The sequence below is a fragment of the Anolis sagrei genome, chromosome 3 (genome assembly GCF_037176765.1).
Source record: "Anolis sagrei isolate rAnoSag1 chromosome 3, rAnoSag1.mat, whole genome shotgun sequence".
NCBI classification, from domain to species: Eukaryota; Metazoa; Chordata; class Lepidosauria; order Squamata; family Dactyloidae; genus Anolis; species Anolis sagrei.
In genome coordinates this window covers 117,191,322-117,210,383 of record NC_090023.1, presented here as the reverse complement: position 1 = coordinate 117,210,383, position 19,062 = coordinate 117,191,322, and the positions used below count along the sequence as shown (strand labels likewise).

Sequence of the window (19,062 nt, the reverse complement as noted above, 5' to 3'; positions counted from 1 at the left end):
CTCCAGTTCCCTATGCAGAGACATGAGAGACGCCTCCCATGAGGCTGGTAAGACATCAAACATCCAAGTGTTCCCTGGACAAAATCCTTGCAGATGGCCAATTCTCTCACACCAGAAGCAACTTGCAGTTTCTCAAGTCATTCCTGACACACACAAAAATTTGTATAAATTGTTTCCTTCCTTCAATTTTCATGCCTCTTTCAAGTTAGTTTAATCCTGCTTTAGATATATGATCAGGAAACGAATTAAATAGGTGATCAAATACACACTTGCCAATAGAAATCATTCTGCTTGTCTCTATAAATGGACAATCACATCCATTTATTTAAGAGCGCCCCATAGTTTTTCATGATCGACACAACCAAAGACTTTTATCTATAATCTATACTTTTATCTTTTAACTATACAGCACAGGCTGATTTTGTTTTGTAATTCTTTGGTATACTTTGTAGTCCAGCTAATATTTGTAATGTGGCCCTTAGTGCCTCTTCCCTTCTACAAACCAACCTGGACAGTTGGCATTTCTTGCTCCATCTATAATAAAGGTTTTGTTGTAGAATTCTAAACACTATTTTGCTTGCACGGGAAATTAATGCAATGGGCCCATGGTTACTGCAATTGCTGTTGACCTTTCCTTGGGGGTTGGAATCCATGTTGAGCATTACCAATCTGTGGGCCAACCTTTTGTTTTCCGTATTTATTGGAAGATTTTAATGTAACTGAAATCAGTAAGAGAAATACTTTACTTTGCTCAAGGGTATTGAAACAGCAAGAGAACAAGAAAAAAGGTTAACAAATGGCTATGTTCTGGACAAAAATGTTTGTTTTTAAAATAAGAACAAGTAGAAATACATTGATATTAAACAACTGTTTCTGTCTAACAGAAAACTGCAGGATTGAACTAGGAATCACGTAGTCTACATAATAATAAATGCCACAGTGATGAACATTGTATTAGGAGTAGACCTCAGGGTCAGAATGGGACAGGTAGGAAGAAAATTGTCTTCTGTGAAAGTCAGAAGATATCAGGCCTCTGGAATGTATTACACTATGTAAAACTACACACATCTGTTCCTTCTTATTTGACTAGCCAGCACAGCAGTATCTACCTAAACTCCAGCTTCATCCAATCCTATGGTGACTGTGAGGTGGTAAACCTTTATTACATATAACTGTCAATCTGGCCCAAAATATTAGAGAAGAATGAAATACACTGCATGTCAAAACCTAAAGGAAAATGTTTATAAAATGCACCTGAGATGGTATCTCTCTCCAGAGAGACTTGCTAAGATGTATAATTGCTCCAACAAATGTTGGAAATGTGGGAAAGAAAAAGGTACATTCTACCACACATGGTGGACTTGCAGCAAAGTAAAAAATTACTGGAAACAGATCCATGTATATCTTGAAAAAATGTTAAACACAAATTTCAAAATGACACCTCAAATGTACCTTTTGAATATGCCTGAGGAAGAATTAGAAAGAAAATTTGGAAAAAATTATTTTACACAATAGTGGCAGCTAGAATAGTATATGCTAGATATTGGCAAACCCCAGACATACCTCCTTTAGCAGAATGGGAAAAATATACAGGGTTAGTCAAAATGCATAGGACAATAAGCCATTCAATTGAATGGCTTATTGGCCTATGCATTTTGACTAACCCTGTATTATAGATATGTCGATAATGGACAAAATAACGGTATTATTAAGAGGAGAAATATTAGACCACTTTGTTAATGAATGGCAACCAATGAATGGCAACACCTTAATGTAAAGTTAAATTAAAAATGTATATAGAGGATCCTATAAGACTGTAGACAAGGAAGAAGTGGATGTAAAGTAAGAATCTATGATATCTTTTTATGTATTATTTAGATAGTAGACTGTGACCCCTTAATAGAAATATATTATCAGATAAATTATTAAAGAACATTAATAGATAGAAAGTATTGCACTGTATGCAACAAACACTTGCAAATGTATGTTTACTTAAATAAAATAAAAATAATTAAAAGATTAAAAAATATTACCTTGTATAATACAAATACATTTTATGAAACCCAGATTCAGAAACCTTTAGGGGGGGACCCATCTGGATCACTGAATTACTGCCATAATATTGCTTTTCCAATAGGGAGCCTATTCCTGTTCCTTGACATGGCTTCTAGATCTTTTCAGAGCTCTAAATGTTGATTTTTTTTTTTGTTATGGAAAAAACTATCCAGTGCATTGTAAGAATATTGTCACACAGGAAATTGATAGGGGTTTTTTTTTTCTACATCACCTAGCATGCACTACTAGGGACAAATGGCAACACCACATTTTCCAGCCCTTATCATTTCATACACCCCATTCTTTTTGCATAGCTCTTATGAAACATTATAAAATGGTACCATCAGTAACTTCTGCTGTTTCAGCAGAGGTGAGAAGACACACCACATGCATCAGAGCAAACTTCCACAGGCACTCAAAATCCTGCACCTGGATCCTGTGTTTTGCTACTACAGCACAAGGCATTAAATCTAAATCACTCTGACAGTGGTCCAGTCCCTGAAGCACTGCCAACAATAGAACTGCCTTTGTCTGCTACTATTTGTATATTCCCATCTATCACTAAAAACATCAAGAATAGAAAAAAATGGTCACTGTGTGGGTGTACCATCTTTTTCCAGTCAGTTTGAAACAAAGTCAGTGGAAAACACAGTAAATGTATGCATGTTCCCGAAGCTTTTAACAATGTTTCTGTTTAAATATACCACAAACAACTGCACAGGCTAAACAGGCTTGGAAACAATGCTCCAGTCTGAAGAGCAGATTATAATGGCTCAACTGATCCGGGCCTCTCATTTTTAGTAGCTCAGTAGCGAAGGGACTTTCTCTTCTTCTACATACACTTCCTCAATCTCCTGAATTCTTCACTGCTAGTCAAGGACCCTTGAACATGTCTTGTGGCTGAGCATGTTCAAAACATTGCCTATACTGAGCATGCCTATGTGTTGAAGATTCCTCCAGCCTTCCAGCCAACTCTAAAAGCCGAAGAACAGGTAGAAAAGGCTGGATAGATTGGACACTCAGAATTTTTTTTTGTGAAATGAGCAGCCAGAGTCTGTTCATAGCCAACCCTGACAAAGGAGTTAAGGCTAGAATAGCTGAGTATAAATACATGTGTGTGTGTGAATAGTGTAGCAAGATGTGTGGAGGATTTGTAGCTTTTTTCCTGGAGTCATTAGCCTTCTATGGACAACGGATGAGTGTTGAATTACTAAATTTTTACTTAAAATCATTTCCCCCCCCTTCCCAATTTCTTGATTTGGCTTTTTTTCCCACTGCAAAAAGCTAGATGTTGAGGGAACAAAAGAAGAGTGACCTCACAGGAATGCTTCTGCACCAGTTTGTGGGTTCATAGTCCTTATTATTACATGCAAATGTGTAATGTCTATGGATCTACTGTGTTGTCCATGACTGTCCTAGTCTCTCAGAGGGTGCATCTGAACTGCAGAATCAATGCAATGTGACACCACGTTAACTGCCATGGTGCAATGCTATGAGATCCTGGGATTTGCAGTTTGGTGAGGGACCACCACTCTTTTGGCAGAGAAGACTGAAGACCTTGCAAAACTCCATCTGCATAGCACTGAGACATGGCAATTAAAGTGGTATCAAATTGCCTTAATTCTACAGTGTAGATGTATTTTTACTTCTAAACAGGCATGCATAAGACAGATTGTGTATTGAGAGGGTCTTCTTGCTTATTTTTATAAGCAGAAATGTAAATGTGAGGATACTCTTGGTGAACATGCAAAAGACTAATATTAGATTCTCTCAGCATTTGTTTCTGTTCTGTGTAGGTCTAACAGTATACTCAAAAACAACAACATCCACCCACCCACCTTTGCTGATGTGCTCCTGCATTCCTAATAGCAATAGCCTGTTGTTTTTGTTACAATCAGTATTCCCTGTGTTAATTGTAGGAACTGGATAATAATGCATGGGATCTGGCTGTTATTCGCAAGGCTGATAATGGGATTTCAGCACTGCTGTCTGTTGTTTTTTTACTCCCTGCCATTCCAAAAAGAGCTCAAATATGAATAATAAGGAGTTGTTGTTGTTCATTCGTTCAGTCGTCTCCGACTCTTCGTGACCTCATGGACCATCCCACGCCAGAGCTCCCTGTCGGCCGTCACCACCCCCAGCTCCCTCAAGGTCAGTCCAGTCACTTCAAGGATGCCATCCATCCATCTTGCCCTTGGTCGGCCCCTCTTCCTTTTGCCTTCCACTTTCCCCAGCATAATTGTCTTCTCTAGGCTTTCCTGTCTCCTCATGATGTGGCCAAAGTACTTCAACTTTATTTATTATTTATTTATTTATTTATTTATTAATGCACTTGTATACCGCTAATATCTCAGCCTAAATCGGCGACTCATTGCGGTTTACAACATTTAAAAAACAATATTCAGTTAAAAGCATAAAACACATATACAGTACAAATTATTGGGCCACCAATAACAATCCTATGCATCTCATAACTGGAATCGTAATCCAAAATTCATCGTCCGTGTATAACCAATCCTTTAGTCATCACAATTCGTTACATCGGATTAACCGAATGCTTGTTTAAACATCCATGTCTTCAATCTTTTCCGAAACACCATCAGCGAAGGGGCTGATCGTACCTCTATGGGGAGGGTGTTCCAAAGCCGGGGGGCCACCACAGAAAAGGCCCTGTCTCTCGTTCCCGCTAGCCGCACTTGTGAAGCCGGGGGGATAGAGAGCAGGGTCTCCCCAGAAGATCTTAGGGTCCTGGCGGGCTGATAGGCTGAGATACGTTCGGATAGATAAGTTGGGCCAGAACCGTTTAGGGCTTTAAAGGCCAACGCCAGCACTTTGTCTCTAGTATCTTTCCCTCCAGTGAGTATGGAGTATGTTTTTGAAATTGCTCCTGGTCCTAACCACATTCAGTAGAGCTTTCCCCATGGAGCCTGAAAGGAGGACCCAATCCCACTTGTTTCTAAAGTTCTTTTACTCTGGAGTTACAAAGACTTCTACTTAAAGAAAAAACAAACAAAATCTCACCCTTAACCTGAATCTGACAGTTCACAGAGGGAAGAAAGGGCAGATATACCCAGTGTTTGCCCCAGAGAAACACACATTTATTAGAGTCAGTTCTCTGTATTTTGGATTTTGTGTCCATGGATTTAATCATCCATGGCTTGAAAACACTTTTTAAAAAACATTCCAAAAAGCAAACCTTGATTTGGTAATTTTGTATAATTTTGAATTTGTCCTCAACTATGGGCCCATCCAGACACTACTACACCTCCAGTAAAAGAGGAATAATTCGTGACAAAGCAGGAAACCCCTGCTTGGTCACCAATTATTTAGATGCTCCATTAGACTTGGGCCTTCCTGAAAGGCCCGGGTCTAATGGAGTATGGGCTCTGTAGGGACAGGCTACTGGGTAGTCTTGGACCACCCAGGAGTCTGTCCCCACTGCCCAGTTTGCTTCTTTGGCCCCGAGGGGGGCCTCAAGAATGTTGCATGAGGAGGTGGGGAGTCAAATGGCTCCCCCCTCCCAGCTTCCTGATGCAACACTGGTACGTGTCAGGAAGCCTGCAAAGAGGCCTGATGGAACACGCTAAGTTTTTATTTTATTTTAAAGCTTTTTGGGAGGGGGAGTGGTTGGGTTGTCCCCATTACAGTGTGGTAGTTACCGTACTGCAATGGGGACAACCAACAGAAAAACCCTTTGTTTTCCCAGGGTGTGGGGACTTAGACCTGCTCTGAAGCAAGTTTAATATATGTCTGATATCTTTGCTTTGAAAGGCATTTTATCTTTTCTGCAATCCAGAATGGGAACTGTTCTGCCAAAATGCTGAATATAACATTCAGGAGCCCAAAACATCTCCCAATATTGTCACTTGGTTGAGAAGGAGGGATACAACTTCCATTGCAGGATTTCATGCACAAATAAACTTGACTTTGTGCAAAAGAGCAAGAACTGACTCTTATGTGCAGGAAAAGTAATCCCTATCAATGTAGGACTCCCATGTTCAAACAAACAATCAAGAGAGCTTATTGGCCAGGAGCCACAGCACTGACTAAGCTATATCCCATAATTCCAAAGTTTTACATGATCTTTACAAGGCAATTGCCTCTTTCACAACTCTCTCCCTCTCTCTCACACACACACATTACATTCTGGAGGTTGGAAGAGTTTTAGTAATCTGGATCTTTCTCCAGTTTTCTAAACAGCTGATTAGCCAATTTCTGTTGGAGGAAAAGAGGGATTACCACAACAGCAGTTGCCTCATAGTTCCAATACATTTCTGGGAAACTGTGTCATAAGGAAGTTGTACAAAGTAGGTCAATTGTTATGTTATTTGGAATTAAAACACTTGGGAGAAATTACCCATACAGCAGTAAACAGGAAACATTTCAAGAAGAGCAGGAAAAATTACTGTAGCTATAGTGCTGTGGTATGGCTAATTTCATAGTGAACATGGTAAAATAACGAACCACTGATGTTTGCATATGTGGTTCTTTACAAATGGTGGCTGTGCTAGGGGCCTCCTGTTCTCAGAACACAGCACAAGGATGGGTACAAAGGGATTGAGAAAACCTTTGAGCCCTTGTAGCCCCATATGGGACAGTGTTTATACAAAATTGGTAGAACGCTCCAACTTTTACAAAAATACGATGCAGCATGCAAGTCAGCTTCTGACTGCATTGACAACAGGGAGGGGAACATAAAAACTAATTAGATAGACTAACTAGACAGACTTTAATGGTCAAATTTGGGCTGTGGCTGGGATGTTGTACTATTCATTTTAAGGTCAATTAGTAATATGTTTTACTGTTTTTAATTGGGATCTGTTATTTAATTTGTATAATGTGCTTTTTTTGTGAACTGATATTGTCATTATCTAATATGTTGATGTGTGTTACGTGTATTTTATGTGGTTATGGTACTTGCACGTGCTTCTGTAAGTTTTATTATACTATTATTAGTTTAATATAAAAACCCTGATTCATGACACAATTTTCTACAGCATCAAAATAAGAGATAAACGAATATAAAAAACAGGAATCTGAAGAGAGGAAGTCATATGCATATTCCAGAAGTTTCTGAGTAGAAGACATTCCTATGTTATATATTAATGAAGTACAGCCATGTGTGCTGTGTCAAATCAGTCCAAGACAGAGCTTAATCTATCTTTCATAGACAAAACTAAGATTTTGGAATCAAGGAGCTATGGAGATCCTCAAAATGGCAGCAAGGCTCAGTTGTTTGGTAATCTTATCCAACTGAGTGACTACATGTATAGTATAATATCAAAACAGTTCAACAGAAGACATGATATTCTTAACAAACCAACAACCCTGTCTATTTCCACACATATACCACCCACACAAAAACATTTAAACTTGATGACACATATAGATATGTGAGCATCTTTTACTTCTAATGAGCACTGTTTTCCTTGCCCTATATACATAAAAAACAGAGAGAAAACTTTGGATTGCAGACTAATTTTCACTTTCATACATCACATATGTTTTGGGCAAATATCTAAAAGGGTCATATAGCTGCCCTATTTACCTGATTAGTAGTTTGCCTGTTTAGGCCCATTTAATTTTTAACACTGCTAGACCTTGATAAGAGAATGAGAAAATGGCTTGAGGATCAGGTTGGCTCTTGTGACAATTCTGCAGAATGAGTTATTCTTAAACTTGATTTTCTGGGGAACGTTTGAAATCTGGCTACAAAAGGAGTCTGGAATGCAGATCATAGCAATAGCAGAACTCAGACTGTTATGGGATTCAACTTAATTTCTTCTCCAAGCCTGAAGTTATTTTTTTTCTACATACCATGCATGAATCAAAACAGTTTTAAAATACATCCAAACTATTACCAACAATTTCAGCATTCAGCACTATTTTTCCAAGATAAGCTTGTGCAATGGAACCATGACATGTAAAATCAGAGGCATGGGGAAATTCTCACATTCTCTCTCCGTTGCCCCTGAAAGTTTGAACTACGAGCCAAGTTTTTGTTCCCTCCTGGTTAGTTTGTTTAAAGGCCAACTCGTGTCCAATTAAAAAAACTGGCAATGTTCCTTTGGGGGAAAGTTTGCTACATCAGCTCCCTTCTGTTCTATCCACCAGGCAAAGGCAAACAAGTAGAAGCAATATGGGAGGAGCTGTTCCCTTTAAGTGTCATTCAACACCCAAAGGCTTGTCACTTGATAGGGCGAGAAAGGAACATGTTAAGTGAACTGGTCATTTCCTTAAGCTCTCTAAGTAGCCAGTCCTCAAAGGCACCTGTGATGTAATGGCAAGTTTGCCTGGCTGATTCAGAAAATCACCACCCACAGTTTCCAAGCGTAAACAAATGGGATTATCTGCCCACAGAAGTAGTTTGTTGGGATGAAAAGAAACATTCTACTATTGCAAATGATGTGCTTGTCTGCTGTACAGAAATGCGTTTCTTATTTCAAAGCATAAATGTTTACATGGCTGTAGAGCTTGAGAATATATATTGACTCTTTCGGCATAGAAATATTATTCAAAAGAACGAAATGGTTCTCTTATCCAGATGATGAAAGGGTCCAAAGGTTAATGATAATAAGACATATTATATCAGGGTGTCCAGGCAGAGGGCAAAAGTTTGGACTTCCTGTTACCAAGATAGGGATCTATTTGCTCCAACCTACAGGGTTTTTTCCCCCAGGAAAGATACAAATGTAGCAAATATCTTGCCGCCATCCCCTTTTTGGCCATTGATCACAGGAAAAATATTATATATTGATTTGTTATTTACTTACTGCTACCCAAACATATTACAAAATATGCTTTCAAGTACAGAAATCCCAACTATCATTGGCTTTGTTTTGTTTTTCAAAGGTAAAAAAATACAAAGACACAGTATCATATTTTCAGCATTACCAATCTGAAAATACTCTGAAATATGATAACAGATGTTAAAAATAAGGAATGCTCTTGAAAATTAAGGCTTGCTTACAAGGTCCATGTTTTAATTCACAGTCAGGGTAAACCATGTTATACTTATTAATTAGAGCTGGCCCTTTTATTTAGAATACTTATATTTGGTAATTATTATATTATTATTAATAATAATAATAATAATAATAATAATAATAATATGCAAGGCTATTTTTATACTGTACCACAGCAGGAAATAAAAGCAATCAAGCTGATCTGTGTTAACAAAGAACCGTCACCTGTTTATTGAATCATAAGTTCGCTTCACATTTCTCTGATCAAAGTTCAAGAAGCCACCCATATAGTTTTTAACATATAACTATTAATAGCACTTCTTGCTCATTTTGCAAATATCAATTATAAGTTTCATAACAAGGAATGTTTAATCAACTGGCAACACAACAAGCCTGACCCTAACACACATTAATATTTTAGGCTCACTGTGAGTGACTCGGAAAACAGGGATAAGGTCGCAGTCCTACAAACTTGCTTACTCAGAAATATCTAGTTGGTTTCAGTGGTGTTTACTCCCAGGCAAATGTACACACAACCACAGGCCCAGTTACCTAACTATACCTAACACTAGCACATGAAGGGCAAAGCGGGGAGGGGGGGGGGGGGTAATGTGAAGGGCACAAAGACAATCTAGAGGAACTGGAATGGGAATCCAAGAAGAAAAAGAGAGATGCAGTGAACCTACATTCAATACATTTGTCTTCTCATCAGAAAGAGAAGGATGATTTATGAGTCCAGTTTTGAAGCAAGAGATAGAAAGAGAAGAAAGGGGTGACACAAAGTCACTTCCTTTTGTGCATGTCTTTTCCTTGTTTATACTGGGCCCTTCCACACAGCCTTATATCCCAGAATATCAAGGCAGAAAATCTCACAATATCTGATTTGAACTGGGTTATCTGAGTCCACACTCAAACAATGTGGGATTTTCTGTCTTTATATTCTGGGATATAGGGCTGTGTGGAAGGAGCCCCATTTACTAAGAACTGCAAATGTTTTGGATTTCTTTTGTATGTGGATTTTGGAATATTTGCATATATGCATAATAAAATATTGTCAAGGCTGAACACAAAATCAATTTAAGTATCGTATAAATGGAACGTTTCAACCACGTCTAAACATGACATTTGTGCTATGTGTGTGTGTGTATATGGGTCTCAACATCATCTTGGAGACAGATGCCTTCTGATTTTAGAAGATAAACAGGGTCACTTTAGTTCACTGGTAGTCTCCCATCTAAGCATTAACCAAGGCTGTAATTGGTGGAAGGAAACTGTTAAACCTATCTTCTTCCTCGGAAACTCAAGGGGCAGTCCTCAAGAGGTGACGATGTGACACATACAAACACAGAAATGGATACAGGCAGTCCCTAAGTTACAAACATCCAACTTACAAATGACTCATAGTGGAAAGAGGGGTGAGGGAACAGGAAATAAGAGAAATTTGTCCCTAGAAGGGGAAATTCACTCAGGAAAGAGTTAACATGGGGGAAAGGTGTCTCCTCTGAAGCTTTATCACCAATCCTCATTTCCACAACAAGCCATTTTTTTCAAAATCCAACTCTCACAGGGACAGAAAGTGAGGTGAAATCTTCTGAACAGACACACAGACAGCAAAACAAACACCACAGGAGTGTTAAAGCTAATATATGCTGGGTAGAAATATACTTTTATAAAAGTACCTGTCCCAGCTTGCGTGCAAATCCAACTTAAAAACAAACCTACAGAACGAAATCATCTTGGGACTTGGTTGGGTTGTTATTGTATTGGTATCTGAATTTATGGTCTGGTCAAGGCATTGAATGTTTCCCTTTTTGTTTGTTGGAATCCGCCCTGAGTCCCTTCGGGGAGATAGGGTGGAATATAAAGTTATTACTATTATTATTAACTGATCTTGTTTGTAATGTGGCAATTGCTTGTGCATTCAACATTCCCTGTGTGGGTGCCTCCAAGCCATGTATACAGCTGGAGGGTAAATTTTACACAAATAAGGAGCACCAAAATGCAAAGGTGCCCCTGTGTCTGGATGCAGCACTGAAGAAGTAATAGCTTGACAGCACTCCTGGCCCTTCCACACAGCCCTATATCCCAGAGTATCAAGGCGGAAAATCCCACGTTATCTGAGTGTGGACTCAGATAACTCAGTTCAAAGTAGATATTGTAGTATGTTTTTGCCTTGATATTCTGGGATGTAGGGTTGTGTGGAAGGGCCCGGAGTGCTGTACATTGTATGTTATGTCTGCAGTTTGTTTTTGATAAGGCCAATTGGCTAATCAATAAAAATTGTTGTTAATGTAGGGTTGTGTGGAAGGGCCCTCACAACGGCCACGGCTCGGGGCCCTTCTACACAGCAATATCGAGGCAGAAAAATCCCACCACATCTGCTTTGAACTGGGTTACCTGTCCACACTGCCATATATCCCAGTTCAAAGAAGATAATGTGGGATTTTATTCAGCTATGTGGAAGGGCCCTCAATGCTATGGAAGTTGTAGTTTGACAAGCCATCCCTGTCCAAAGACAAATCCCAGGATTCCACAGTTTGGAGCCATGGAAGTGGGGTCGAACTGCATCAATTCTACAGTGTGGGCCATTTTGGTGGGCCAACGGGGCTCCTCGAACAAAGCAGGGCCTTCCTTGTTGCTCGAGGCCTCCACATCCTGGGCCTCGTCGAGACCCCTGGGAGGAGTACCTCCTAAAGAGGAAGCGAAGGAAAGGGGGCTTCCAACCAGGCCAGGCCTACAGAGGTTGGAGGCCTCCTTCTTCTCCCTCCGGCGGCCACTCACCACTTGGTACCGACTGGCCGGCTGCTGAGGCTGCTGCTGCTGGAGGTGCTCCATCTTCGGCCTGGCAGCCCGGCCTCCCTCGGCTCGGAGTCCCCTCGCAACGCTGGGCCACCTCGGGGCCTCCCTTCCTTCTCCCCTCCTCTTCTCTTCTCTTCTCTTCCTTCCTCCCAGGAAGCTTCGGCAACAGTAGCTCCTCCCCCTCCAGCCGCCAGAGGAGCGGGCGCGAGGAGACGTGACGGAAGAGGGGCGGGGGCGGGGCATGGCTCAGAGGCCCCGCCCACTGCTCCCTGTCTCAACCCCCTCAAGCGCATGCGCCCTGGCCATTCAAACCCCTCCCTGTAGAATGAGTGCTGTGTGGGCTCATCCTCGCTCTTAATCATAATAATCTAACCCGCCCTAAGCAAACATGCAATGCCAAAGTGAGCAACAAAAGAAATCAAATAACACCAGTGTTTTTGGACCTTTTAGAGATCATAACCTTTTGGAAAACCAGGATTATCCTTAGCCATTGGGAAGCATGAGCCTTGTGGAGGTTAATTGGCATTTACACTATTTGGAATCATCATAACCTTTTGTAAAGTATGATCTTCCTCATTTATTTATTGTGTCAGAAGTGAGTTGAAGGTACAGTTAAAATGCATTGAAAAACACAAAGTTAAAAAAGAACTTGGCATTATGCTAACTGTCCTTTGACCAGAAGCTGGCCGCTTGGAGAGCCTCTGGTGTCGCTGCAAAGAAGGTCTTCCATTGTGCATGTGGCAGGGCTCAGGTTGTAATCACCAACCAACCCATCTGCAATGCCTGAAATACATTGATGGTGTAATATTAGAAAATATATTAATGGTGTAATACTAGAAAATGTTGACCATTTCCTCTACTTTGGCAGCCACCTCTCCACAACATTGACACTGAAATACAACACCGCCTGAGCTCTGTGAGTGCAGCATTTTTCCAAATGAAGCAGAGAGTGTTTGAGGACCCGGGACATCCACAGGGATACCAAGGTGCTTTTTAATAAACCTATTGTCCTCCCAACCCTGCTATACACCTGCGAGACGTGGACTATCTTCAAACGTCACTCCTGGAATGATTCCATCAGCGTTACCTCCGAAAAATCCTTCAAATCTCTTAGGAAGACAGGCCGACAAATGTCAACGTGCTGGAAGAAACAAAGGCCACCAGCATTGAAGCGATGGTCCTCCACCATCAACCCCGCTGGACTGGCCATGTTGTCCAAATGCCTGATCACCCTCTCCCAAAGCAGTTGCTCTACTCCGAACTCAAGAACAGAAAATGGAATGTTGGTAGGCAGGAAAATAGATTTAAAGATAGGCTCCAAGCCAACCTTAAAAACTGTGGCATAGACACTGAGAAATGGGAAGCCCTGACCCCTGAGCACTCTAACTCGATGTCAGCTGTGACCAGCAGTGCTGCGGAATTCAAAGAGGCACAAACAGAGGGTGAAAGGGAGAAACATGCCAAGAGATCAAGCCAACCCCAACTGGGACTGCCTTCTACCTGGAAGCCGATGCCCTCACTGTGGGAGAACTTGCAGGTCAAGAATATGGCTAGAAATAATATTGTACAAAAGCTGACTGGCATAACCTGGGGATCACAACCAGTCACAGTGAAGTCATCTGCCCTTGCGCTTTGCTACTCTGCTGCTGAGTACGCATGCCCAGTGTGGAAAACATCTTGCCACGTTAAAACAGTGGATGTGGCTTTTAATGAGACATGCCAAATTATCTCAGGATGTCTATTCCCCACACCACTGGAGAAATGACACTGTTTAGCTGGTATCGCACTACCTGACATCTGTCGGGAAGTAGCATTGTCGGGAAAGGACCAAGGCATTGACATCCCCGGACGATCCTCTGGTCGGATATCAGCCAGAACACCAACGCCTTAAATCAAGAAATAGCTTCCTAAGATCTACAGAGATACTCACAGGAACACATCAGCAAGTGAGAGTCCAAAAGTGGCAGGCTAAAGCCTGGAACCTCAAGCCATGGCTAATGCTGAATGAGGGACTCCTCCCTGGGCACACAGAAGATTGGGCGATCTGGAAGGTGCTGAACGGGCTGCGCTCTGGCACCAAAAAAATGCAGAGCTAACTAAGAAATGGGGCTACAAAGTGGAGTCCATGACATGTGAGTGCAGAGAAAAGCAAGCCACAATCTACTACAGTGCTTACTTACTTACTTAGGCAATCCCTTGTTGTCCGAGTAAGATTGTCCTCCAAGTTCGGTGTCCTGGCGGTGGGTATGTAGGTGACTGTGGAGCCATATTCTTGACCTGCAAGTTCTCCCACAGTGAGGGCATCGGCTTCCAGGTAGAAGGCAGTCCCAGTCGGGGTTGGCTTGATCTCTTGGCACGTTTCTCCCTTTCACCTTCCGTTTTGCTTTTACACAATATTTGCTTTTAACTGGAATACCCGAGTCCACACTGCCATATATTCCAGTTCAAAGCAGATAATGTGAGAGTTTATTTAGCTGTGTGGAAGGGGCCCTAGAGTCTACACCAATTCAACATATGCCCCTTCCACACAGCTGAATAAAATCCCATGTTGAACTGGATTATATGGCAGTATGAACTCTGGGCCCTTCCAGACAGGCCCTATATCCCAGGTGATGCACTTCTGACCAGGAAAAGCCCTCTGACTTTAAACGCCACACTGTTAAGAAAAAATGCAATCCATTTATTAAAGATAATTAAAAAGCAGTAGAAGTAAAAAGCACTTTAAAGGAATAGGTAAATCCAAATTAGGTTGGAAGATACGCCAGAACAAAATAGTCCAAGGAATTAGTCCATCAAAGTTCATGAAAAACAAAGGCAGAAACTTCTAGAGTAAAATCCAAACAACTGGAAACATGAATCCAAGGCACTTAATCACATAATGATAAAATCCAAAAATAGGAGTCAAAGGTACTGAACATGAATCTTTCCAAAGCAAGGCTTCCAAGGAATAGGGACGAGTTCTTGACTTGATTCCAAATGATGCTTCATCTAACTACAGATTGGGACTTTCATCTCCTTGTTAATCTATGTCCCAAGCAGCCAGAAATTGGTTCCGCTTTAGCCTTGAGTCCCTTATCTTTCGTTCTCTGAGCCTGGCAAAATGCCTGAGCCACTGATCTGCTTTTCTGTTTTGACTAATAACATCACGTCTATCTATTTGCTCATTTATTTCTGCAGCTGGGCCAGGTGCCGAGCTGTTCTCAAGCTCCAAATCATGGGAATTCTCTGGTAGCAATTCAGGGAGCACACCACCATCCCCACACCATTCAGGGACATTCTCATGAGAAAATATACTTTAAACAGGGATCTCCTGGTCATTCTCTGCATCAATATCATTAGAAAAACATTACCTTTATGAACCTCATTATCATCATTCCCCACATCCCAAGCACCCTGATCCTTAAACACAATCAAAGGCTGAGCACCAACAACAGGATCTGATCGCAAGTTTCTGATTTAAATATGATTATATGAGTCCGCACTGCCAGATAACCTGGGATAAACAGAAAACCTGGGATCAGATCCTGGGATATAGGGCTTGTCAGGGGCCCCTTCCACACGGCTGAGTAAAATCCCATATAAAATCCCATCTCATGAAGCGACGGAAAAATGATTTTAGTGATGAGACACTAAAGACTTGTGTTTTATGGCTTTTATTGTTTTATTGCTTTTATATGGTTTATATTATATGTAATGTTTTAACTGTATTTTATGTTGTTTGGGAGGCATTGTCTGCCGACTGTAAATAGCCTCAAGTCGCCTTCGGGCTGAGAGGGGCGGTATATAAATATGGTTAATAAATGAATATTATCTGCTTTGAACTGTAATATATGGCAGTATGAACTCAGATAACCCAGTTTAAAAAAGATAATGTGGACCTAAGGAGGACCGCAGGACCCCAATCTTCTTATGTGCAAAGCCAGGGTAAGACCAGTCACTGTCAGCAATTATTGTTACAACGAACTGGGATTTGGTCGAAAAGAACGATAGACAGGGGGCTCTTGGTATCTGCTGGACCCATGGGTAGAAAACAGCAAAATTAAGGTTTGTGTTTAGAATTTTTTAAAGAAAAAATCAAACTGTGGATGGTTGAATTTGTGCATACAGAAATTCTGGATATGGAGGACCAGCCACATGCTCCTATCCTATGAAGAGTTTCTTTTTAGAAATCTAGAGGAAGGATAGGCTCAAAGTTTAATAAATATATTTCTTTGTTATATAGACATAGAAGCAGAACTCCATTTTATTATATAAATGGCACTTTAGCTCCCATCCATTCTATTCTATAAATAGCACAGTAGCACAACCCATTTGTCTAACTGCTGTGTGAGTAAAACTAGGAATTTGGGTGACCCACAAAGATCAAAAGATACTTGATAAATACCCCTGGAATATTAATAGCTAATAAGCATCTAGAAAGCTGCCGTTAATCTCAAGGCTTTAGCTAGGATTGGGCCAGATAAGAAAATCATCTCAAGTCCCTTCTACACTGCCATATAAAATCCCAAGTATCTGCTTTGAACTGGGTTATATGACAGTGTACACTCATATAATACAGTTCAAAGCAGATAATGTAGATTATCTGCATTGATAATCTGGATTATATGGCAGTGTAGAAGGGGCTTCACTGTATAAAGCTACTGCCAAATGCAATTTGTGAAGAGCTATGCTGCCATATAGTTTGGGCAGATGGAGTAGTTAGTCTTCTATCTCAGGAATTTGCTCTGAGGTCCTTTCCACAAAGCTGAATAAAATGCCACATCTGCTTTGAACTGGAATATATGTCAGTGTGGACTCAGATAACCCAGTTCAAAGCAGATATTATGGGATTTTCTGCCTTGATATTCTGGGTTATATGACTATGTGGGAGGGACTTGTGTCTGTAGTTTTTATGGTGGGAGAGGAGACTGTAAATTCTCCTCTTTATTAAGGGGCATTTTTTAAGGGGCAGCTCCACTTTGGCCAAGTGGAAAGGACTCCATGGAAATCTTCAGCTCATTTAGTAGCTCAGCACCATACTATAGTTTGCAAGTCACAAATTATTTGTTGCTGCAATTTGCAAAAGCTTTTCAGAGAGCTATGATATTATTTACTTAGAGTCCTTCCACACAGCCCTATATCCCAGAACATCAAGGCAGAAAATTCCACATTATCTGAGTGTCAGACAGACAACCCAGTTCAAAGCAGATATTGTGGGATTTTCTGCCTTGATATTCTGGGATATAGGGCTGTGTGGAAGGGCCCTTTGTTGCTTCCACTTTCCTTCCTAGTCCTTGTGGTACCCTCTGCTTTGCATCCACCATCTGGTAGAAGCAAGTAGCTTACATTAAATGTTCCTTGTCCCTCCAAAGATAAGAAGCACAAACCCCTAATATCATCTGGAAACAGCCCCTGTAGCTAATATAATACTTTTAAGTTCAAAGCCGCAAAATATGTGTTACCCTTTGTGTATGTATTTAAATGACAAATTGTAAAAAACTGTGGTTGGTACTTAATAGTACTTAGTCTAGGTTTTGGTCTAGAAGCCTCAAGGCCAGGGTTGAACCAAACCTAACAATCCCCGTTACCACCCCATTAACCCATAACACCCCTCCCATACAGCAAGGGGGTATAATATATTATTAGAAATTACAAGTGAAGTTGTTGGGTAGCCAACCGGATGTAGTAAACCCTTGACATTGCCTATGATCACACCACCATTTTCTCCATTCATCTCCATGCAGGAAATAAAGGAATATTGAATCTAAAAAGTGGAACAAATGTTGCAATGAGGACTGTGGCTCATTGTTTCAGCAAGACAATGTATCATCTTCCTGTTTGGTTCCATACACCAACTATTAATCAGCTTTTCATGGTCCCAGAGTATGCAAAGAGTGAAGCAGCTGCCTTGGGCAACAAACCATGGGACTTATGATCAGCAAGCTCTCTAATCCTCTGTTTCCTAATTTTTTCAGATGCTGTACAAATGTTCTAGTTTCTCTTCTTCCTCCTAGTTTGTTCTTTGTCCTCAGCTTGCTTTCATTGGCACAAACCTAGCTTCTTTTTTTTCGTGTCAGGAACGACTTGAGAAACTGCAAGTTGCTTCTGGTGTAGCAGAATTGGCCATCTGCAAGGATGTTGCCCAGGGGATGCCTGGATGTTTTGATGTTTTTACCATCCTTGTGGCTTCTCTCAAGTCCCCACATGGGGAGCCGGAGCTGACAGAGGGAGTTTATTCGCACTCTCCCCGGATTCGAACCTGTGACCTGTCGGTCTTCACTCCTGCTGGCACAAGGGTTTAACCCATTGCGCCACCAACGGCTCCTCACAAACTCACAAAAACTCACAAACTCACCAAAAAAAAAAAAACCAGTAGTGGGGAGAGAAGAAGAGGGGATCAAATCTTTTCTTTCCTGGTTGTTGCTTTGTGCCTTCAAGTCATTTCCTATTTATGACAACCTTAAAAGTAAAGTTATCATGGCAAGATTTGCTCAGAAATGGGCAATGAGGAAGTGCTACTTGCCAAAGGTTACCTAGTGGACTTCCATGTTTGACTGGGGATTGGAACCCTGATCTTCAGAGTCACAGACCAATGCTCAAATCACCGTGCTGATTCTTGCCTTTCTCAGTAGACTTATGCAAAAGCAAATTGTAGAGGCCTCTCCTAGCTTGTGTGTTCTTCCTCCTTAATAACTTTTCCTACTTTGACCATACTCAAATGTTGCTTGACCACACTTATTCATCCATAAAATGTTGGAGAGCATGCAATCAGTGTTGAAGAAAGGTTCAGCTGTTCCACTTCGGGGTTTTTTGTTTTTGTTTTTGTTTCTTGTATGGAATGAAAAAGAACAGGCAAGTATCTAGACATTTGCCTCAGACAACAACCTATTTTGGGCTGATCCATTCCTTTGACATGTTTGTGGGGCCAGTGAAATGACTTCACTCCTACATAATTTTAGAAGTTCTCTTGTTTATCTTTAGTAGCACCTAGTTCACCATAGCAACAAAGGTCTCCCATTCAGGCCGTTACCTTTTTAGAATCACTTAGAAGTGACTGCACAAGGTAGGAGGTGATGGAAAATTAAATTAGAGCACCTCTGAGTTAAAAGTTCTCCTGCAACCCACGCTGTTATCCTACACATTTTGCTTTCTACACAGCTATCAGACACATGCATTTTGGTTTCTTTATATAATGTAGGCAATGTTATTTCCTGCATGGTAAGGTGCTGGCTTCAGAAGTGTCTGAGTCATAGCAATCAAGATA

The 19,062-nt window shown here is 40.9% G+C and overlaps 1 protein-coding gene across 2 annotated transcripts in view; it reads right to left on the bottom strand.

The window, feature by feature from the left end:
• NDFIP2 (Nedd4 family interacting protein 2) overlaps positions 1-12,045 on the bottom strand; it is a 44,539-nt gene extending 32,494 nt beyond the window's left edge. The window contains exon 1 of one of the 2 annotated variants that reach the window (XM_060769510.2): positions 11,802-12,045. In XM_060769510.2, coding sequence (XP_060625493.1) covers positions 11,802-11,855 — 54 coding nt within the window. In that variant the 5' untranslated portion in view covers positions 11,856-12,045. The remainder of the gene's footprint in view (positions 1-11,801) is intronic. The other variant, XM_060769511.2, reaches the window with a different exon arrangement.
• Between the last annotated feature and the right edge of the window lie 7,017 nt (positions 12,046-19,062).